General features: G+C 37.7%; 1 protein-coding gene across 1 annotated transcript in view; it reads right to left on the bottom strand.

Moving 5' to 3' along the window:
* enah (ENAH actin regulator) overlaps nucleotides 1-24,967 on the bottom strand; it is a 175,063-nt gene that overhangs the window by 126,004 nt on the left and 24,092 nt on the right. Inside the window, exons 2-3 of the mRNA XM_030128560.1 lie at nucleotides 10,527-10,692; nucleotides 765-942 (exon numbers count right to left, since the gene is read on the bottom strand). Of these exons, the coding sequence (XP_029984420.1) occupies nucleotides 765-942; nucleotides 10,527-10,692 (344 nt within the window). The remainder of the gene's footprint in view (nucleotides 1-764; nucleotides 943-10,526; nucleotides 10,693-24,967) is intronic.

Here is a 24,967-nt window from a genome sequence, read left to right as displayed (position 1 = left end):
GAAAAAATAAGAGCTTCAGAAGTTTTAAACTGAACACTTCAGAGCAGCTCTACACACAGTAGATGATCTGCTGGCTCAGCTTGGTCACATGCTTTCTGTTTTTCAGCTCCATATTGGTCAGACTGTCAAGGCTTGAAAAAACTGGTACTCTAAGTGCAGGATCTACTAAAGGTTTGCGTGTACTAAAACGTGTGCAAACTCACTGCACTCACAAAAAAATGTTCAAACTGATTTACAAACAGTGCGCAATAAGGGCTGTGTCTTTCAAAGGTGCAAAATAGCGCGTCTGCGTCCAGTTAGTACATTTGCCACAGTGAATATGCAATATGGGGTGTTTCCACGCAACTGTGCATGTGCTGGGAGGAGAAAATGTAAATATATTAATTTAGCACACGCAAAGTGATTTATCAAACCCCAAGCAATTTTGCTCATAGAAACTGTGTCTATATTTAACACGTCTCAAAAGGAGGTGCAAACAGTTTGGATGTGTAACTGCGCACACATGGCTGTGGTTAGGAGACAAAGAAATGATGAAACGAGATGCAGAGAACGCATTTTTCACCCTTGTGTGAACATTTTTGGAATGACGGAAGAAAAAATAATTGAGACACACAAATTGGGATCTAAGTAGATCCAGCCCTAAATAATAAAAAGCTTAAAAAAATTCTTAGACTAAACTCTGTTTCCGTTTCTTTTCATCAGCTCAAAATGTAGGTTCGGTGCCGTCCCAGAGTTTGTCGAAAAGCAGGAGGAGGCGGTCTTACCTGCGTCCTGGGAGTTGAGCACCTCCAGAGCGTGCATCATGGCACTGGCAAATACATTGGCGTCCTCCTTACTGCCGAAGTTGAGGCCATAGACCTGCCGGGCATCACGCCACTGATGGAAGGTCTGCGTGGCCTGGTTGTACTTCAGCCCCTTGGGAATGGCACAGTTTATCACCACCTGGAGAAGACGAGTAAAAAAAAAAAAGAAAAAAAAAAAAACACTGTTTAGATAAGAAGTGGCTAATAGAAAAAGAAGTACTTGACAGAAGACAAATACAGCTGGAAATTGAAGCCCATACAGACGTGTGTTGGAGTTTAAAACCACTGATGACCACTAGATGCTGGTTCTAAAAATAGCACTAATGTTCCTGTATCTCAGCATCATGTTCTAGCCGAATCAATCCCAGGTTGAATTTACTAGGTTGTCAGGTTCTGTCTCTGTTAGCCCATAAAGACCCAAAAATCCACTGATGACCAAAATCATTCAGTGACATGGAATGTTAAATACCTGTTATAGACTAATCCTACCAAAGCATGTAATGAACTGGTGGAAAATGCAGTTTGTCAGCTTTTTATGGATGTTCAGAGGCTCCGTAGTGAACGTGGAAACACCGTCATCTTCAACAACATTGATTCACCAGTAAAACCCATGGAGTTGGATCAGTGACAGTGGATGGAAATACTTATTTTGTGTCCACTTAATATATTTTGCAGAAAAAACAATCTTTTGTCTTCATTTTTCTCCATTTTGGATATAATAACCCTTAACTTTAATCTGAGCTTTAATGAACATCTACATAATCAGTGAATTAAATATAGAAAAATACCTGATTTTCAATTAAAAATGCTAAATACAGAGGATAACATTAAAGTAAATGGGGTAGTGGAGAAAAATTCATTTGGGAACTGCCACAAAAATAGCACTAGGTCTTTATGGGTTAGAGTCCTGTGGTCTTCAGAAGATCAATCTCCCAACAGAAGTGGGTGAAAAATAGGAACTATATCAGTATCTCTAACAATCAAAATATGGACCATTACAAGTCAAGTCATCAAACAAAACTTCATGTGTTAATACATCACATAGATGAAATAGTTTTTGGCATTAAAAATAATTTTTTGTAGTGTTTCAAGTATGGTTAGAATTTTTAGTAAGTTAGCCTTAGCTTTGGTGTGTTTCAGCGTCATCCAAATATGGTCATTCTGGCTAAGATTAGGGCTGTGTATTGGCAAGAGTCTGGCAATAGGATACAAATTACAATATTGGAATCACGATACGATATCATGATATATCATGATACAGTTAAAAGGCAATTTTTTGTTTGTGTCTTTTTTTTAAATGATTATTTCCTTGAAGAATTGAAGTACACCAGAAATATGCAAAAATACTAAACACATTTTTATTTGATCAGAACAGGATCTAATGCTATATCACAAAATGTTCCTGCGTTAAAACTTAAATTATGTTTTACAGGCATTACAGTTAAGATCCTGTTCCAATGTTCATATTCTATTAATTCAGGACTAACATCAGAACAGTATTTTTGTGCAATCCCAACAAAGGAACTACCATCTGCCTCTCGTACAGTAAAAAGTGTTTTTAGGGTGCTTCAAATAACCATTACTTAATAAAACAGCGTTAAATAATAATAAATAAAATATAAACAATAAAGAAAAACAAAAACAAACCAAAAATGAACCTCTGCCATATCTGCATTTCAATAAATACCCAAAAATATTGACACAGAACTTTTTAATATCGATACAGTATTGTGAAATAAAATATCACGATATATTGCAGAACCGATATTTTCTAACACCCTTATTCAAGTATGGCAAGTATTTTTAGTAAATCAGCCTTAGCTTTGGTGTGTTTCAGCATCACCCAAATATGGTCATTCTGGCTAAGATGGTGACAGCCAAACGTTAAAAAAGGGAGTCCACAAATCAATGGCTGATGTCCCAGTGGCTACATCTACTTATTATTATATATTATATATATGACATACTTATTATACTGCAAAGGATTCAAAAGGAGTCCAAACAGAGCCTTTCGAGCAGGAGCTACTCGAAACAAAATTGCCTTGTCCTGTGAAGTGCGGGTACCTTCAAGTGACAGAAAACAGCATTTTGGAAAAGGTTTTCACAAAGTGTGTGTGACAGCCTGCTGTGAGGCCTGTCTGAGATTTATGGCTTGGCAGCGCAAACACAGACATAAAAACCAGGAGTAAAAGTATTGCGCTCACAGTCTATCCATCATTCTCTGCTAGGATGTTCCTTGTGTTTACGTGTGACTCAGCTGAAGATGGAGAAGTAACGCAATCACAGAGATGATAAAACACAACGTTATTACAGGCAGAGGGGCTGGAGCTTCTTATGAGGGTTAATGTGCATTTTCTCTCATCGTAAAGTCCCTTTATGATGCACTCTGTGTTTCAGGTGTTTTCAATGCTAACATCAGGTGCGGTTTAGTGTCCTGGGCATACGGCCAAGCAGAGACACCTCAGGGTAACTCCTCAGTTGAAAGAAACAGAAGCAGGTCTCGGTTTGAAAAAACTAAGGACTGGTCTCCACTTGAGGCTCCTCCATATGCAGCACTTGGAATTGGAGAATTTTAATCTGCCTTCCTCATCGTTAGTGTATTTTTGGGGCTGCACACTGCAGGGATGGTGTACAAAACACACCATTATGCAACTGTTCATCTGATAGAGCTGAAATGCTCTGAAAACGTGTAATTCGGTTTAATCTTATAATCAGGGTGTCATCTCATGTCCAAACTAATAAGAAAATGAATTCTAAACATTCCCTAGTAGGGAGCCTGTGGTCAGAGCTTATCTAACAGTTAGTCGAGATTGTAGAAACCTTCTGGTGAAACTGAGGGATTAAACCGCACTCATGAAAAAGGTCATATTAGCTCCAGCGGGCACGATGTAGCTTTGGTTAATAAACAGCTTCATTTGTGCAGAAACCTGCGCCCAGTCCGCTTGTTTATGGAAAACAAGGTCCAGCGCTAGCACCTGCGAAATTTGTTTTCAACTAGGAAGTAGTAATCTAGTGTCAATTTCTGTGATTATGAAGGTTCTCTGGCAGCTGGGACAGGGTTGATATAAGCACTCTTTTATAGTTGATGGACTGGGTAATAAAACAAGCAGCCAGTAAATGTGTGAAAGAACTGAGCCAGTGTAACTAGAGATGCTTATTGTTGATGGCAGCGAGTAAAACAAATGGAGGAAATGTGTGTCTTATGATAGCAGCAGTGCCACATAAACTGACTATCAGCCTCCAAGTGTGAGGCGCCGATACAAACACAGCCGGTCGAGCCACTGACGCCTCCTTCCAAACACTGGGGGATTTTTACTCCCTAATACTAATCTACCCTGAATCTAAAAACCACAAAGTAGCTGTTTTATGTAGACTGTAGACCACCAGCACATTCCATAGCGTACCTTCCTCGCTGCTGGCAATTATAGTGAAAAAACAACATAATCAACATCAACATAAACAGATCCTGACTGTGTGATTGCTAAGGTGCTCAGTTAGTCATTAACCCTTTAACCCCTCAGACATTATTTCAATGAAATGGGCTGGAGTGAATCTGCGTCTGTTTCAGGTTCATTAAAGCTGTTGTGAGTATGTGTTTGTGTTCCTTTACTTCAGTGGTTTTGTTTTACTGTGTGTTTTAGGGTCAAAACAGGTGGAATAACAGAAAAAGACAAAGAGAGGAATTGAAGTTTGACAGGTTTGGACTAAATAAGGCACTAGAATGGACATCAATAACAGATTTAGGATGTTGAACATCAACTGTGAACTGGAACACACTGAACAACAACAAGGATTTGAATTGGGGCCCAGTAGGTTTAGTTTAGGGCTCTTTTTTTTATAAATCAGTCCAGCTGCTTTTTGACACCTGGTTGAAGTCCATAAAGCAGTTACACAGTCAAAACTCTGTTAAAACAGTAAAAAAATAAAATAAAATAAATAACGAAAATCACCACAACATTGGAAACAACAGTAAAAACAAACAAAAAAAAAATCACAAGGAAAACCATGTAAAACAAAACAAAAAAAAACATCTATTTTTATAATGAGTCGGTCTCACTCACTGCTGTGTCCCCCCCCCCACCCCATGCCATAGGTGGAGGGGGGGGAACTGAGCATGCTCAGATGTCTGTGGAAGGAATAAAGTCTATTCTATCAGCACATTTTGAAACTTTTCCTCTTGAGCAAATGATTAAATTTTTATGAATATTTAAAATAAATCATTCATTCAAAAGCTCAGCACAGACACGTCAGGGGTTAAAGGGTTCATGTGTTTTCCCCTGAAAACTTGCTGTATAGTCTCTATAGCAGTACTCTAGTAAACAGTATATCTGGAGCTGCACATACAAATACAAACCCAGTGCATTGGCTGCTTAAAACGTCCTTATATAAATGGAGGATTATGTTTGCATCAAGCTGTGAGCCATATGAGCTCATCTGAGCCCCTCGTTTTGCTGGGTATGCATCAGTGAGTGTGTTCACATATGAGCCTCAGTATGTGCTTCAGCGTGTGTTTGAAATAACAGTTTATCTGTCAGTATGTGCTGACAGACAGTAGATTCAGATTCAGTGAGAATACCTCTGAGAACCTCAGAGGAACAAGTTCAGCAGAAGGTCAGCCGGTGTGTTCATGTGTCCAACCTTCTCCTGGGTTTCAGTTCGTTTCAGTCCGTTTGAATCTCATCCCTGAACGGTGGCGACCTTCCACCACTGAGTGTGTAAGAAATACTGGCTGTGTGTCCGACCAAGCAGATGGACAAACACAGTCCTTTATCTAAAAACTCTGAGCAAGTCACCGCACAAGAGTCACATGTGAGATGAAATGAGTGTTAAACTTTGTGAGTTTGGTGCTCCTGCAGGGCCACTCTGCCTCTCAAACCTGCTGACAACTTCAGATGACTTGAATGGCAACACTTGCACATTAGACTGAACAAACGTTGAGGGTTGCATCAATTATTTACAGGCTTTTGTCAGCCTTTAGAGCCCACACTGACGTACTTGACGCTGAATAGCTAGTAGCGTAGAACTGTAGCAGAAGATTCTCCGACTGTGAAGTCATACACTGACTTCACTGGACACATAAAACTCAATATTTGGGTCTACCATATTTGGTAACAGTGTGCTTTTCACATCTAATAGTATTTAGAACCTGTGTGCTGCATTGTTTGGACCTAACATGGTTGGAGTTTAAACACGGACCGCTACATGGGTGGTACTGGAACAGGACCATCTGGACCCAGTCTTTCATTACGTTTTCTCAAACATATTTACTGCAAAGCACCAAACCTACAATGATCCCTATCATTATCCTGATGGGTAATAAAAAGTCAAATTAACACAACTAGATATGACTATGGCAGAAATCATTCAAAACAAAGGCCAAAAGCAGTGATTTACTTTTGTATGGTAATTGTGATAATTTGATGAATTCTGTCAAATGTCGGAGAAAAAAATGAACTGAAAAGTGTTTGAGCTGTAGGCGATGATCTGATAATGGTCACTCTACTCTACTGATGAATCCAGCACACAGTGGCATTTACATGTATGAAACATTCCAGGTTTCTTCTTATTTGGGGAAAAAAAAAATCCTTACAAGCCATTAATATGTTTAAAGAAAATGAAAATCCACTAATATCCTGTTTACATGCAGCTTCACAGAGTATAACAGATTTTTGCAGTGTTTCTCACTTATTTTTTTCTTTAACTAAATCATTTGTTTCGCTGCTAGTTCTAGTTTTATCATAGACTCCATAGTCCCAAAAGGCACATTCAATGACTCTTATGTAATCAGGATCATTTTCTTATGTCACCAAATTATTTTCTACACAAAAGATAATAAAACATCCTGGAAGAGGTAAATTATCTTCTTAAATTATCTTAGTTAAATTATTGTTGTTTGCTTTTTAGTCTCAGCTTTTAGTAACTATAATAAGTCTTTGTTGTTGGCGATTTGAAATGTTTATTCTAAATGGACTTTATTAATGCTCCTAAAATTTGAACAATACACTGTGTGCACAACTGTTAGGCAAATTATATTCCCCAGGATTAATTTTATTACCTCCGCCAAGGAGGTTATGTTTTTGCCAGGGTTTGTTTGTTTGTCTGTCTGTCTGTCTGTTTGTTTGTTTGTCTGTCCATTAGTGTGCAACATAACTCAAAAAGTTATGGACAGATTTGGATGAAATTTTCAGGGTTTGTTGGAAATGGGATAAGGAAGAAATGATTAAATTTTGGTGGTGATCGGGGGTGGGGGGGCCCACGGGGGGGGGGGGGGGCGCAGACCACAAAATTTCATCAAAATCTGTCCATAACTTTTTTAGTTATGTTGCACACTAACGGACAGACAAACAGACAGACAGACAGACAGACAGACAGACAGACAAACCCTGGCAAAAACATAACCTCCTTGGCGTGGGGGGGCCCACGGGGGGGGGGCCACTGATCAGCCTTGGCAGAGGTCTGCGCTCTCCGAGTGCTTCTAGTTATTCAATAAATCTAACCCAAAATATTTGTGAACCTCAAACCTGAATGTTTACCAAAGAAAAGTGAGTTTTGACTCATGTCCATCAAGATGTACTCTCATTTCATCTGTCCATAAAACCTTTGAACAGTCTGTCTTCAGATATTTGTTGGCCCAGTGTTCTAAACCTAAATCTCCCTTTTGATCTATTTCACCAGTAAAGAAGCTGCCTCATAATTCTGCACACCTTAACCCTTTAAAGGACTATCATTATAACATCTGTTCACTTTCTGTTTAGTTGTAGACAGAGCCCCTTATTTCACTCACAAAAACATCCATCATCTGATTCTTTTACAGACACTGCATCTCTTTGTGCCCTGGATAGCTCTCGGCATATAGATTTACATATATCTAAATACACATACATTTATATAATATTCACAGCTGGAATAAAACTATCAATGAACTACAGGGTGTATCAGAAAAAAGTAAACTCTAATAAAAAACAACATTAAACCAAAATGTGAAGTCATTTTGAAAATCTGCTCATATGTGTTTATTGTCCATGTATTTGTCCCTTGATTGACACCAGTGTCCTGGGTCAGCTTTCATGCTTCAGTGAACAATGCTAATTTGAATTGTGCAAAATAAGTCTTTTGCGCATGGAAGTGTAAGGGTTAATATGAGATCTGTCGCCATGGATGACAAGTTCCATTGGTCTTTTACTTGCATACATAAAACAGGACAAAAATAATGACATGTAAACCCCCTACTATCCATTCAAAGATTAAACACATTGGTGAGAAACTGAAAATTAATACCAAAATTTGTTCAGTGAGTCCAGATTTGGGTTCTACACTTCAGGATTTGAACTGAAGGCACACACTTCCATTAGTCGAAGGATTCCGGTATGTTTACTCTTCCACATGGGCCCTGTTCCTGGCCACCTGAATTTGTGGCCTCCTCAACATATCTGCGATGACACGCCTAATCCTGCCCCTGTCCTGCCTCAGGAGTTCCACTTCAGCTGTGATGATGCAGTGAATGCCGTATGCTGACTGAAATGTTTCTAATTTCAAATGGTCAGCTCCAAACAAGCTTAAAGAATCCTCACTAACAGCATTAACCCCTTGGGTTTGGCCTGATAGACTCAAACCTGTCATTAATGTGGATGGATGGTAGGGGGTAAACATGTCATTATTGTTTTCCTGTTTTATGTATGTAAGTAAAAGACCAGTAGAACTTGTCATCCATGGTGACAGATCTCATATTAACCCTTATATGACCAGATTTTCAAAATGTCTTCACATTTTGGTCTAATATTGTTATTTTCTGAGTCTACTTTTTTCTGGTACACACTGCATACAAGCCAGAAAAATGACGATAAAAACAACGTGAAAAAGCTGGGAAAAACCTGATAAACTCCACAAAAACACGGGAAAACACAATAACAGCACTATCACTACGAAAATACAGCTAAAATGCTGCTAAAACAAAAAAAAAAAAAAAATCTTCCCTCTCTCTCTCACTGACTCCACTCTGCTGCTCTGTATAGCATTGTTACAAAAGTCAGATTCTCATCTTTCAGATACTGTTTGAATTTTGTGGATAGTGCAAACAGTTCAGCAGTTACGGTCATTTGAATGAGTGGATGCAAAAATGTGGCACCGGTGACACAACTGTCTTCAAAGGGTTAAAATGAGAATTAACCATTTTAGGCCACACTATCAAGGTTATAATAGTTTTAGATTTTTCATTATAATTTAGTTTTATTTAATCTTGACTTTCTGTTCTCTAATTCAGTTAGTTTTAATTAGTTTTTAGAGCAGATTTGCTAGTTTTTATTAGTTTTCGTTTTATCCTGAATGCTTAGTTTTAGTTTAGTTGTAGTATTAATTATAGTTTTTTCACATCTTTTATTTTCTTCAGTGTGGTATTTAAAGAAATCCCATAAAGGCTCAGGTAGAGTGGGGACGAGAAGACGACTCTAAACCAACAGAGACCAGAAGTGACAAACCGTTTAGTGCCGTATGGTGCTAAAATTGCTTGAGTAAAATACATGGATTTCATATAAATCCAACATTGAACAACAAAGATGAAAACAAAGAGAATTTAATGTATCATCTTTATACATTTTTGTTAGTTTTACAAGCACACAATACAGCTTCAGTTAGTTAGAATTTTTTCTTTTAATGATAGTTTTTATTTATTTCAGTTAATGAAAATGTTTTTTCAATTCTAGTTTTCGTCATTTCGTTAGTTTTCGTTAATGATAATAACCTTGCACACTATCCAGAATTACAAGAACATATATCATCTGAGAAGGACTGAATGGAATAACTGTTGAATTTATGTAACTCAATGTTGGAAAATAAGAAGAGACAGAACAACAAGGTCAGAACACTCACTTGTCTAATAAGTGCGTACATAGTATATGACATATCCCCAAAATGCTGCATTCAGGAAAAGGGCTGGTTAGGAATATTAAAAACATATTACATATTAAAATATTAAATATTTATTAAATAAATAATATTAAAAACCCTAACTTATGACATACTGAGTGTATTAGAGTTGATGTAAATGCAGAGAGTGTTGGTCTTTAGGCTGGACATGCGAATGACAGGCAGCATGTTTTACACTAGGGCTGTGTATTGGCAAGAATCTGACGATACGATACAAATCACAATACTAGGATCACGATACGGTATATCATGATAAATCATGATACTGTTAAAAAAAATTTGTTTCTTTTTTAAAATGATTATTTCCTGGAAGAATTGAATTACACCAGAAATATGCACAAATACTAAACACATTTTTATTTGCTGGCTACAGGATCTAATGCTATATCACAAAATGTTCCTGTGTTAAAACTTAAATTATGTTTTACAGACATTACAGTTTAAGATCCTGCTCAATTGTTCATATTCTATTAGTTCAGAACTAACATCATACCACTATTTTTGTCCCAACAGAGGAACTACCATCTGCCTCTCAGACAGTAAAAAGTGTTTTTAGGATGCTTCAAATAACCAATATTTAATAAAACAGTTTTAAATAATAAGAAATAAGATATAAACAATAAAGAAAAACAAAAAAACAAAAATGAACCTCTGCCATATCTACATTTGAATACATATCTAAAAATATTGATACAGTACTTTTTAATATCAAAACAGTGTTGTGAAATTAAATATCGCGATATATTGTGGAATCGATATTTTCCAACACCCCTTTTTAACACCCTTATGTCGTCCACTTACCTGATGGTCTTGGATCTTGCGTCCCACTACACGGAAGGCGTTATTGCCCGTGTGGTGGTAGATGTGGACTCTGCTGAAGCCTGTGGAACCACCGGCAGGGACCCACTTCTTGTTGGCGTCATCATACACCATGACAGCGGCTCGTGCCTGGCAGATGCTCTGTTCACTGCAGAGAGAAGACGGAAGGAAAGAGTGGCATTTAGCTTCTGTAAAACACTATAATCTGAAGGCAACCAACAAACACTGGTTATTTTGGTGCTTTTAAATGCTGCATGGGAGCTGTCTTTAACCCTTTAACCCCTGACATGTCTGTGGTGAGTGTTCTAAATGTATGATTTATTTTAAATATTCGTAAAATTTCAACCGTTTCCTCAATAGGAAAAATTTCAAAACGGGCTGATAGAATAGACCTTGTTCTTTCCATAGACATCTGAGCATGCCCAGTGCACCCCCCCACTGCCAGTGGAATGGGGGACAAAACATAGAGCAGTGAGATGGATTCACTATACTTGCCGTTTTGGCTTCTTTTTTTTTTTTTTTTTTTTACAGTTTTCCTTGTCATTTATTGCTTTTTACTGTTGTTTTCAGTGTTGTAGCGATTTTCCTTTTTTTTGGTTGAAATATTCTTAGTTGTGATGTCACTGGAAGCGCCATGAGATGACACAAGATGCATGAAGTGAGGCAGAAGCAGCTATAATAAGAGTCTGACCCCAACATTAAAAACAGACAACAGGAATCCTAATTGATTTCACTTCTGCACTGTTCTGTACTCATACACAACACAATCAGTTCCTGATGAAAGTCATTTATTTTCTGTTTTCGTACCTTTTCTTTTTAGTGTCAAGTGTCAAAACCAGCTCTTAAGAAGCTAAATCAGTGTTGGTTGAACATAAACATTACACCTGATAATCACAATGTCCTAGTGGCAGCCTTTCATGCATGAATGGACCAGCACTTCAGCTCATTGCCCTTAGAACACATTACGCTGCCTTCACATGTTCTAGGAATTAAGGTAAATACTAGTTATGAATTGGAAAATTGCACATGACCGGCCCCCTTCATGTTTCCACTGGAGAACTGGGAAAAATTTTGAGCTGTGAAGGATTCATCACAAATGATAAAGAATGCTTTTATTAATGTTCTGTCTTTTAGCTGATTATTTTTACACATTTATATCATACTCATTTTGCAAAAAAAAAAAAAAAAAATTACCAAAAAACATGCTGTGTCAGATGAATTAACACGTCCAAAACTCTTTTACTCAAGTAGCGGATCACCATAAATTCCATTTCAGCCATTTTTCATTTCGCTTCGACAACTAAAGCACTTGAACACAACACACTTGTAATTTCAAATTCACAAGTGGAAAGAATGATCTTCCCAATAACACCTGAAGGCAGCATAATATCCAGGATCTTATGGAGGGGTAAACAGAAAAACCAACAACTAGAACTAGTGCCTCCAGTCCCTTAAACAGCAGTTTACTCAGAAAAGATGTATAATAAAGACTCAGAGGGAATTTAATAAAAAGGTATTAAGTGCATTTTATGGTGGAAGTTGGAAATGAAAGTCAATATATTGACCAGTGAGAAATATACCGTGTGCATTTATAGACTTTTTAGGTTTTACAGGAATATGGAGCTGAGTAACAGACAGAATAAGGTCATGTCATGGGAAAGATGAACATTCTAATAGAAAATATCATCCTATCATTTCATCCCATTACATGTGACATTTTGTCTGAGTGTGAATCTTCTGAGGTTACAGTGACCTTGACCTTTGTCTGGAAAATTCAAATCAGTTCATTCTTCAATCGAGTCCATGGGAGGAATTTGCAAATCGAAAAACTTAGACAGAGGACATCAGAAGTAAACAGAGTCACTGAGTCTGAACAAGTTGTATTAATAATATAGTTAAAAGCTAGGCTATATTTTTCAGATCCAGACGCCTGTTACTACATATTTTGTAGGTAAACTGCGATCTGTACGTTCTAAAGCACATGTGTAAATGATAAACTTAGACAGAATATTGTTAAAATTACACTTATTTTTAAGAAACTTCTGAGTTCTTTTTCAGGTTATTCACATTCTGCAAACGTTCATATTATAATTTTACTTTTTTTGCACTAAAACAGAGAGAAAAATCTGAGGTTGTCATTATTTATCAGTTATTATACTTTTATTTTAGTCGTCTGGCCCCCTTGAGATCAAATTGGGCTGAATGTGGAACCTGAACTAAAATGAGTTTGACATCCATGGTCCAAGTGAACATTTAACACAAATCTGCAAAATAAATCCTAGTAAATACGTTTTATGTCCAGACACAAATGAAAGCGGAATAATCTATCTCAATTTATTACCATGTATTTACATGTTTAGAGGCGTCGACTGTTTGGGGAAGATGTATTGTTTGATGTTAAATAGGATGAACAGGGGATGTTTTTACTGGGGGTTTGTCTCTTTATTAGCTGTGTAACAACCACAACCTTGTATGAATAGTGATTATATTTTTGTGTGTGAACTCAAAATGACAGTAACTACAGATTATTACATTTAAGCAGTTCCAGGACAAAGACTAAAGCCAGAAAAAAACAAAGAAAGTTATCAAGTGTCACCGAATCTTTGAAGGTGAAAGGTTAAAGTTTAAGGCCAAGGACACAGTCGATGAATTTCTGAAAATATCTTAAATAATCTTGAAGTTCTTAAAGCCTCAGATTCCATTCATATTTTCTGGACCATTGTCTTACAGAATGATAAATAGCATTTTGAGCAGATTTGCAAACACTTGAACAGGTGTATGGTTAAGGGAGCTTTAGACCCAATCCCAATTCACCCCTTGGCCCCTCCCCCTTACCCCACCACCTCTGTTTTTTGCGTTCGTGTGAAGGGGTAGAGTTGAAATTTCCCATAATTCTGTTCGAATCATTGGCAAGATGGAGGTAAACACAACAAAAAAGTGCAGCAGTGATGAAAGAAACACAAATGTATGTACTTTCTTCGTAAATAACTTAATCATTTGATCATCCGTTTAATGCCATTTCAATGTGTTATAGATCGCATTTCTGGGGTTTATAGTTGATAGCTGAAAAAAGATGACCAAAGCCCGTGGAATAGAGACAGTTACAGCTGCTGACGGCATGGGGAATACTTTCAGAAACAAAGTTTTCACATCTGTTTATAGCGACATTGATGACTGCTGATGATGTAACAGGTCTGGAAGGGTTGGACCATTTCATAGGAGAATGTTTCAACCCCTAACTCGCAACTCCGTTTCAAGGGGTAATGCCAAGTACAAGGGCCAAGGGGGAGGGGTAAGAAGGAGGGCGCAGGGGTGAATTGGGATTGGGCCTTACACTCATTCAGATTCAGATTCAAATTCAAATTTATTTGTTATTTCAGCATATAAAATACACAGAAATGAAACACTGTACTCAGGACCCACTTGTCAGCAGCATTTAGGAAGTTTACTAAAGTTTACTATAAAATACTGATAAAAATACTAAAATACTGATTTAAAAAAAAAAAAAAAAGAATAAAAAATACCCCCCCTCCCTTAAAAAGTCACCCATAAATAACTAAAATTATTTTCTCAAGTGCACAGCAGTAAAGTGCTAATTAAAAGTGCATTCCAGGGCTTCAAATACTTTCTATTTTTGTAATTATTTGCTCATTAGTTCAACTGAATTTTATGGATAAAAATCTAAAGCTTTGAAAAAAAAAACCAAAAACAACTACATAGAATTTCCAATCCATTCATTTAATTAATTTGTAGCTAAAAAAAAAAAATAAACTAGTCTATGCTTTACAGAAACTTTATGTAATAATTTCTTTTTATTGCATTTTTATTTGTATTCCTACTTACAAGTTGTAGTTGTTCTGCTGTGCAATTATTAAATACTGGACCTAATTACAAGAAATTCCATCAAGGTGATGTTCAGTTCACAGGACTTGGACAGAGATGGATACAGAAAAAAACCCTGAAAACATCCTGACTGAGGTAGATAAAAACTAAGAGATGTCTGACAACAGCTACAGTTTCTGAGATTCTGTATTCCTCAGTCCGCAGGGGGCTTACATCCAGACAATTTGCGCCCATTGGCACATTCATGGTTTCTAAAATACTCAAATCCAGTCGTGACACAGAGTGACAGAGGAGGAAACAGGAGTAAAGTGAGCACTTGAGTAGAGGGGTTTCTACATGGTGTCGCAGAGGCGGAAAAGTGTAAACATGGGGAAAATGACAGGCTAAAATTGCACTGGGACGTGATATGAAAAAGAGGAAACAGAGCAGAAAAAAGTGCAAGAGGAGCCAGAGGGGCGGACACATCCACTTCAACTGAGACACACACCTTGGACTGTACAATAAGACTTCACTCCACAATGAGCCCGTTTACATCCACACTAATACTCTGATCATTATCTGATTTCTGGAGTTATCAGATTATTATTACTGACCATGTAAACTGTATACTTTCAGCTTCATACTTTTTACCTCTGCCAAGGAGGTTATGTTTTTGCCGCCGTTGGTTTGTCTGTCTGTGTGCAAGATAACTCAAAAAGTTATGGACGGATTTGCAGTAAACAGAAGTTATGTAGTCAAATATGAATGGAAAACAATAACAGGAAGTTTAAGTCTACCATCACAATGTACGTACGAAGTCCAAAAGAAATCTGATATTGCATTTCTTAAGTGCATGTAAACGTGTCAGATCTGATTATTACAATTATCAGATTACTAACAGTTATCAGATTTTTATGGTCATGTAAATGGGCTCAATATCTCTGGAACCAGTGCTCTGGAACTGATGCATTAGTGGTAGAAATTGAATTAAACGCTATTTAAAAAAAGGTCACTTTTTCATGTGTATTATTATCTATAGCTGTATTTCCCAAAATGGGTTACTGAGATCCTTTTAATTGGGTTGTTATTGTTGCCGGAAAATATCTAGAAATAACGTGATATGTGAGTTTTTTCCCCCAGGTTAAAACGTACGAAGGGAGTTCTTTACAGGAGTTTATAAATGTTGACCTTGAAAACTCAGAGACAAGAGTAAGAGAACTGATATGACATAAAAGAGGCGTCAAGATAAAAATGATGAAACCAGACAGAAATGACATAAAAGATTCAGCAAGATGAAAATAACTCAAAGATTCAACAAAATGAAAATGATATCAAAGACGCAACAAGATCGAAATGACACAAAAACCCAATCTAAACAATACAAAATTTTAAAAAAGCAAGTTATGTAAAGAAAAAAAAATTAAGTGCATGTAAATGCTTCACATCTGATTATTCCAATTATGTGATTATTCTCAGGTATCAGATTTGTCTGGTCATGTAAACAGGTTCATATTTGAATGAGTCTAGTTAACACGTGTCTCTATAGTTGCTTTTCCATTGACCCTCAAATTGCTCGAACATAACTTGCACATAAAATTTTGCCTAATGGAAAAACAATAGTTTCGCTATAACTCATTTTTCGATGAAAAGTTTTTGCAGTTGCAAGGGGTGGTTTTTCGGGCATAGTGAAATTGGTATATCATGCTAAACTGCAATGGAAAGAACTTTTTGCACAGCTAGAGTCATGTGAACATCAAAAAAAAAAAAAAAAAAAAAGGATGTTGATGGATGTTACAACAAACAAAGAAGAAGAGTTTAAAAAAAAACATGGCGTGGTATGTGTGGACACACAAGGAAACCCAATTATTTTTTAATTTAGTACAAGATAAAGGGGTAACGAGCATTTAAGATTCAAAACAGCAGATATTTATGTTCATGTTTAAGGAATGACTTCTACTGACATCTCACAATAATAAATAAACAAATTAGAGCTGCACAATATATTGTTTGAGTGTGTGCAAAAGTCACATCACAGGTCCTGCAATGTAGGAGGTAAATGAACTCAGTGTGTTCTCATCAAATTTCAAGGGTATGTGACACACACTGGGAGCAGCGATCCACCAGTCACAATCGTTCTTAATCAGTTTGGAGTGAGTCGCTGGTAACAACATTGAAAAATGAGCAACGAACAAAAGAAAATCACCATAAATGAAGACTAGCTGCCAAAAAGAAAAGCAACATCAGTTGTCTGGAATTATTTCAGCTGCAAGAAGGATGAAACTGAAATGCGTGTTCTGTGTCGATAGTGTCTCAAACCTGTCGCCACAACAAGAGGAAACACAACTAATTAATTTGACCATTTATGTCAGCGCCACACAGCTATTATATCTTTGAGTAGTTTTCCATATCACAATATATATCACAGGGTTAAAAAAAATCACAATGTCAGTTTTTTCCAATATTGTGAAGCCCTCACATTTGTGATTTAATGGAAAAACAGACATTATGCACTTCTGTTTTTTTGACATTTAGTAAATATCTGTAAAGTTTTGTGCATATGTCCAATGGAAAAGTGACTACTGTTTGGAACATTTGTAGGTTGTTGGCTTGAAGACACACATATAATAAGTACCTCCATACACGCCTCCTCACACCTCCAGCTGTCACACACTTACATTCATTCCATTATGACAACAGCAGCCCAAGCTCTGCCATTAAGGTCCACTCTAATTTTTATTAACGGGCTCATATTTGTCTAAACCCACTTGTATTAGTCTGTGGTTCATTTCTTTGTGTATTTGGACCCTAATAGTTCATGCAGTTTGAATTTGAACCCTCCAGCTGCAGCAAAACTAGCTTTATATTCATTTGGGCAAAAATCCAGTGCATTTCTACAACCTGTTTGAATTCCTTCTTAGTTTGTTACGTCTCTAACTAGTTCCGTCTCCACATTTGCACATATCAGGTCCAGACTTCAGACCAACATTTCTCCAGTATTTCTCCATAATAGTTTGTCGTCATCAGCGGTTGTAGTCCAGACTGAAAATATGTCCAAACTTGGAGCCCATTACCTAAAATGTTCAGTTGTTGGTTGAACAGGACAGAGCAGCACACCCGAAAACCTGGAGGGGGCGGGGCCTGAAGTGGCTCATGTGCATTTAAAGGGCCAGCGCTCCAAACCACCTTTATGGTGTCATTACTCAGAAATAGGGTTGAAGATGGACCTGTGGAGTTGAATGAATGAAGAATTCAGAGCCAAGCAGAGCATTTACAGTTTATGGAGACCACAGGGAAATGTGGGAAAAGGAAGAATTTCATTTAAAAAAGACAAATATCACTCCTTTAAATCACAAATCTTTGTATTAAGCATCCTCATCTTCATCCATAAACTCCATCTGACCAATATTTCTAAACCACAATGAAGAGGAAAAACCAGTGGAGGTGGATAATTCATTCATGGTTGGCTACAGACCTCACATTTTTATTGAAGCAGCCAAATGGACTAAGGTCCATATGGTGTTTACAAGCAGGAGTTGAGCAGAGGATAAATCCACCTACACTCACAGATAAATGCATAGTGCAGATTTATGCTGGTTTTTGGTTGTTTTTTTTTTACACATATCTGCAACTTACATAAATCTCTGGTGTTTTGCCGATTAAGACACTGTGACATTTTGGTACCAAGTCAATCTGTCGAGTGGTGTCACATCGAGCTGTGAGAAACCACTGAGTTGAAGAAGGTGTGGGATGTTTAAGTGGAGTTTAATACATTATGTTCGGTTCACTTAATGAGCATCTCATTTATACATGTTATGCTTCTGACATGGTTTCAACACAAGTAAGATGATTGTGCCCCATTTTGACCAAAAGGCTCTTGGTACTATAGAACTAAGGAAACAGAAAATAAACCTTTCTTCTGTTTTCTGCAACTTGTTTACATCATTTTGTCTTGTGTTATTTCTGTCATTTTTGTCTTCTAACACTGTGTTTTTGGGCCATTCCCATCTTTATTGATATTTTTATTTTGTTCAATCTTCCGAGTTATTTTCATCTTGTTGCATCTTCTATGTCATGTCAGTCCTGTTCCTCTCGTCAAATTCAGGTGTGTTAATCTGATTTCTCATCATCAGATTGCTGCTGTTATTTGATAAAACAGATCAGATTATACTGTTGACATGCACTGCAAAAATCAAAGTCTTACCAAGTGTATTTTTTCTAATTTCTAGTCAAAATATCTCATCACACTTAAAATAAGTAAAGCACTCGGAGAGCGCAGACCTCTGCCAAGACATATCTGCCCCCCCCCCCCGATCACCACCAAAATTTAATCACTTCTTCCTTGTGCCAGTATCAACATTTCCTGAAAATTTCATCCAAATCCCTCCATAACTTTTTGAGTTATCTTGCTAACAAACAAACAAAGACGCAAACACACACGTAAACACACAAAGCAATGTGATCACAATACCTCCTGGCGGAGGTAATAAGACAGTCACCTCAAGAGCAACTTTTCAGTGAGATATAAGAACTTATTTTTAGACAATAGATCTGGAAACTCTGATTTCAAGAAGTCTTACCAAGATAATTTTCACTTGTTCCACTGGCAGATTTTTTTTTTGGCTTGAATTAGGCCAAAAAAAATAATCTTGAATTAAGCAAAAAAACCTGCCAATGGAACAAGTGAAATGATCTTGGTAAGATTTCTTGAAAAAAGATTTTCCAGATCTGTTGTCTGAAAATAAGTTCTTATATCTCACTGAAAAGTTACTCATTATGTGATTATGTCGTATTGTATGTGTGATGAGATATCTGGACTAGAAATGAGAAAAATACACTTGGTAAGATTTAGATTTTGGCAGTGTGATCACTTTAATTATCTGATAACTCCAAAAATCAGATAATGATCAGAGTATTATTGTGGATGTAAAGGGGGTCAATAACTGTATGTGAGATCCTGCAGTTTGAGAAGGAACACAAACCACAAACATCCATAGAGTTGAGGATTCAGTGTGTACTGTTCCATCCCTGCAGATCAACAGCTCTGTGATTCCAAACAGCCAATCGAACAGGGCATTTGACTGTTCAAACATGATTGCCTGCTGCATGTTTTGTTGATTGTGGTCAAATGCTTTGGTTAGATGAGATGTCACACTGTGTTCTTGTAATGTGGAACAATCCGATGTTCATGGAAGAGAAAACCACAAAAACTCCCCAGTGGTGTTTTATGTGCAGTCCACGCGTGCACATTTCTCCACTGTACATATTTGTCCGGTGAATGTACTGTGGATTGCATGCATGTGGCGTGTCTGGGTGGTTCAGCTCAAGGCCCAATAGCGCTCCACTTCTTTATTAACTCTGGAAGTTTAAAGCCAGAGGAAGAAGTGTGGTGAGAGCAGGAAAATGTGGCCATTACGAAAAAAAAAAAAAACACACACACAAAGCAACACAAGTTCCTTCAAAACACATCACAAACGTAAGCCGACATGACACAGCTGCTGTTTCCTCATTGGTCCAATCACTACTGCAGAAGTACTTTGACATTTAAGCCCCCCACCCCCACCCCCTTTCAACCAGGCAGCCAGTGCATAACAGAGGGAAGAAACAGCACAATTATGGTTCATTTACATTAATGGCGGCGTCATTAACATTCCTCACAGAGATATTCTGGTTTAGTGCCATGACCCTTTGTCTTTGCAGCTACTTTATTTGTATGATGACAGACACAAAAATGTTGACTGTGCTTGTTAAGTGCTTGACTGCTGTAATCTAGTCCTGTTGACCCTCCTCATCTTCTTGTTAACCCTTCCACTGCACACATTATCTGCTCTCCCCCTCCCTGTCGTTCTACTGCTGTACATTTCCTGCAGACGATGGTGCTTTGGTCATGCACTGACGGAGGCATTTAGGTTTGTTAAAGTTACATCACCTGGCATTTTTACCTCCGCCAAGGAGCTTATGTTTTTGCCGGCATTGGTCTGTCTGTCTGTCCATGTGCAAGATAACTCAAAAAGTTATGGATGGATTTGGATGAAAATTTCAGGAAATGTTGATACTGACACAAGGAACAAATGATTAAATTTTGGTGGTGATCGGGGAGGGGCACTGATCTGGCTTGGCAGAGGTCTGCACTCTCCAAGTGCTTTTCTAGTTACTAATGTTTTGAGTAGTCTGCAAAAAACTGGAATGGTAGTAATAGATTATGTGACTCCTCTTTTGAGTCACACAGGCCTGTTCAACGCTGTCTTGGTTTAACATCAGTCATATTAACCTCCTAAGACCCACTGTCCACATTTGTGGACAAGAGTTTCACAACTTTATACAAAAGAAACGAAAAGAAAAGAAAAGAAAAGAAAAGAAAAGAAAAGAAAAGAAAAGAAAAGAAAAGAAAAGAAAAGAAAACTGTCCACTACAAAGGACATTCCATAAAAACTGCATCTGAAAAAAACAGTTGCATCATGATGCTTCCAATATAGGCACTTATTTAATAAAAAACAAAAAAGCTTGTACTTTGATGACATTTCCTGGGTCTTAGGAGGTTAAGGCCCATTCATTGCTTTATGTACGTAAATGAGGGATGCGCTAATCTGATTTACAGATTGGTATCGCCTGATGATCTGGCATTTTTTTAGAAGATCGGATCAGATTTAGTCACGAGATCGGGCCGATCCGGGCCCAGTTCGGGAAAGGGGGGGAACAAACATCCTGTCCCCTCAAAATAATGTTTCTGAAGGTAGGGAAAAGCTGCACAACAGTGGGAGGCTTAGAGGAACTAGTAAAGCATCTACAAGTTTCACTTTCACTCTGCGCTTGTACTCATTCTGAGGTCTGGTTATGATGCACGACTCTGGGTTTTTTCAACCCACGGGGCTTTTGTGGAATTATTTGACCTGACCCAACCTGCCCCGCAAATAACCTGACATTCTTTTGATCCGCCCCAACCCATGAGTAACCTGCTTCACATCACTAATGCACGGCACCGAACCCACCCCCATATAATACCAGGACAGACCTGTCCATAGACACACTACAGCAGTGGAAAATATAGGCTTCTAATTTGTCCCACAGTACGAATTTATAAAGCGCAAAAATTATACTAAAGTTATAAAGAGTCAAAGGTGTCATAGTTGTTTTAGTTCAGGTTCCACATTCAGCCCAACTGTGATCCCCAGTAAAATAATAGCATAATAACCTGTAAATAATGACTCCAAATTTAAATCAAAATTTCACTGTAAAAAGTCCATATCGGATCGGTATCTGCAAAACTAATCCTATAAAAAAACGGATTGGAAGCAAAAAAAAAAAAAAGCCAATCAGGACATCACTAACGTAAATAGGTACATCCATTTCAAACAGCGTCAAGCGTCACTGCCTTCATACTCAGATGCATCCAGTGCATTTTAATAAGCATGTGTAAATCAATCCACCAGAGGGCGCCACCAGAGGAAGAAGAAAGTCAATAATAAACACGGCGATGACAGTGGAGGTTTTACTAATACTACTACTAATGTGGATACTAATGTTGATATTGAGAAGGGGAGTTGTCATAAATATGTTGGTACTAAGTCACACAGTTGCTCTGTATAAAAATCTGCCATTTCTGGAAATAATTCTCTTCAAATGTCAACACTGCCTCCTGTGGTTCCCAGTGGTACTGCTCCGTATTCTCTGTTGGGGTTTGCATCCGTAAACTTTCAGAGGATGGACAGAAATACGGACGTAATGAATGCAGAGGACAGACAGCGTCTTTAACACACAGCATAAATGGAACTTTAGATTATATTAGCTATTCATTGTTTTTTTATTTACTTTAATTCGGCTTTAATGGCTCAGTTGGTAGAGCGGGTCGTCCAATAACTGAAGGGTTGGTGGTTCGAATCCCGCTCTGTCCTAGTCAGTCCATTGTGTCCTTGAGCAAGACACTTCACCCTCCTTGCCTCCAGTGCCACCCACACTGGTGTATGAATGTTCGGTGGTGGTCGGAGGGGCCGTAGGCGCAAAATGGCAGCCACGCTTCTGTCAGTCTGCCCCAGGGCAGCTGTGGCTACAGATGTAGTTTACCACCACCAGAGGGAGAATGTGACAGCGAATGAATAATGGGTCAATAATGTAAAGCACTTTGGGTGTCTAGAAAGGCGCTACATAAATCCAATCCATTATTATTATTAATCTAACCCTTAGATGCAGAAGTGGGTCAAAAATAACCAGGTGAGGTTGTTTTCTTGCAATATCTTTGTAATGAAAAGTTATCATTTCATATCCCAGGAATTCTTCAAAAGACATGTTTTTGACACCATGCCATTTAAATTTCTAACTTGACGATTCTAGATTTTATGAAGTTGTAGTTTTTGTATTCCTACCCCAAGCTTCCATAGATGAGTCAAAAATGACCCACATTCATTTTAATTGGAATTTCATCTGAACCTTTGATTCATTCTACATTAAGTTGACATTGTTCTATTGCCGTTATACGCAATATATCACATACTACATATACTTTGCCTTTCAAATTTTGTAAACGTTTAAAAAACATTTTAAAATTGTTAAAAATGTTTGTAAAAATATTTCACACAGGAAATCATTCTTTTGTGGACCAAAATATAATACAAATGATTATTGCTAACATGGCAAAATGACAAAATGGCATAAAAACACATTGATTTTAACACAGGTTATTTTTGACCCACTTATGGAAGGGTGTCGGGTCCAGACACTTGTGCATCTAAGGGTTATTACAACAAATAAATATCAGCCAATGCCATCTGTGAAATAACCTCTTATATCTGACAACAATGTTCAGCCAACAGATCCCCATGGTAGATGGGGTATATTTGACTCTGTACCAGCTCTAGACAACAGTAGATTCAGATATTTAATGTAAATACAGACTGGTAATATACTGGCCAATGTTAAGAGGAGTACATTCAGGTAGGTTTGACTGGTTGCTTATGCACAGAGTTTTATATCAAGCTGTATTGATCTTGGTTAGTTGCAAAAACAGGAGAAAATAACACTGTGAAACCTCAATATTTCATCCCTGCATCCGTTTAAGCTTCATCCCAGACCTCTGCTGTTCAGATTTCTCTTCTTCTAGCTCAGTGTCAGATTGTGTGAAAGGTTTCTAATAGAAGCGAAGGACACACACACACGACCAGAGGAAACATCTGCACATCTGACAAGAATAGGAATGGAGAATGGGATATGAGATGAGAATATTTTCAGCCCCTTCATTAATGTTAATGAGACCCAGAGTTAAAAAAAAAAATGCTTCTGACTTCAAAGAGGAACAGCACCGCTCCAGGGGCTTCACCGCTGTGATGTCACATCCTGCCAGTATCTGGGGGTGTGAGGAAAGGCTGGGGGAGCAGGGTGTGGGTGTACAGAGAGCTCTACAAGGGAGAGGAGATAAACACCATGTATGTAGGAGCCTAAAGGGAGCCAGTGGTTCTGATGGTCCACCACAGGCCAGGCCAGTGTCATCTGTGAAAGCACCGCAAAAAGACGTTCATTAACTGCTCTCACACAACTCTAGAACACTGAATGTATTAGTCTGATAATCAGGTACGACTGCACAAGTTTGACTACCTGTTCTTAATGCTACAAAATGGGAGAGTCGACATCCCCGACACATCTCTGCTACATCACTAATACTGGTGGAAATAGTGACTAATTTCAGTGCTGATAGGCCAAAGTTACATAACCAGCAAACTGATGCTTAAAATAGAAACAAGCCAAAAAGGGGTAACGGAGATCTCATTCAGTGTGTGAGCCAAAAGCAACCTGACAAAGCCAGGCGATGAATGATGGGTCCATTTTTGTTCAAGTGTGTGTGAGGAAGTGCTGTGGATATGATGTGTGTCACTAATAGCACCGTGTATTCAGTGGACCACATCTCCTCTGAGTAGTGGAGGGTTTCATTTTCATTTTAGACCTCGCTGCTTCACCACTTTGGCTCTTACTGATCTGATTTAATTACTGCGATTTGTAAATCAGTGCTGCCTTTTCCCTATTTCAATTATGTACACTTCGCTGAGAGCTGCAGGAAACTTTTTCGTAAACTAGCATGAAATACATTTGACCGATGAGATGATTCTAAAATAGGCCAGTTTTCATCTTTTAGGCCTAAAAACTAGTACTATGTTGATGCTAGTTGCTGTTCATGGTTGGTTCACACATCTTCATATTATTGTGCACATCTCAGTTCTCTGAGCAACACGAGCACCAACTTTAAGCACACTAGCAATGGTGGGCTACATCTAGGGATGTAACGATATGAAAATTTCATATCACGGTTATCATTATTATCGCAGTATTATTGAAATTGTGCTCAAAATGTTCAAAAAGTACTTATACACACACTGAAATAATGTAACCAAGTTGTATTTAAAAAAAAAAAAAAGCAAAATAAAATAAAATAATAGGCACAATATACCTTCTGTTGACAGAAACATTCAAATATTAACCATTAGGGGTCTGAGCCTATTTTGGCTGTTTTTCAGTACTTTTGATTTTGCCTTTATAAACTACATAAACAAATGTTTACTATACCCATGTTTGGGATCTTTTTTTTTTTCAGCACAACTTCATCCATATCATCTACCAAT

The sequence above is a fragment of the Sphaeramia orbicularis genome, chromosome 24 (assembly GCF_902148855.1).
Source record: "Sphaeramia orbicularis chromosome 24, fSphaOr1.1, whole genome shotgun sequence".
Classification (NCBI taxonomy): domain Eukaryota; kingdom Metazoa; phylum Chordata; class Actinopteri; order Kurtiformes; family Apogonidae; genus Sphaeramia; species Sphaeramia orbicularis.
This window is presented reverse-complemented; position numbering and strand designations above follow the sequence as displayed.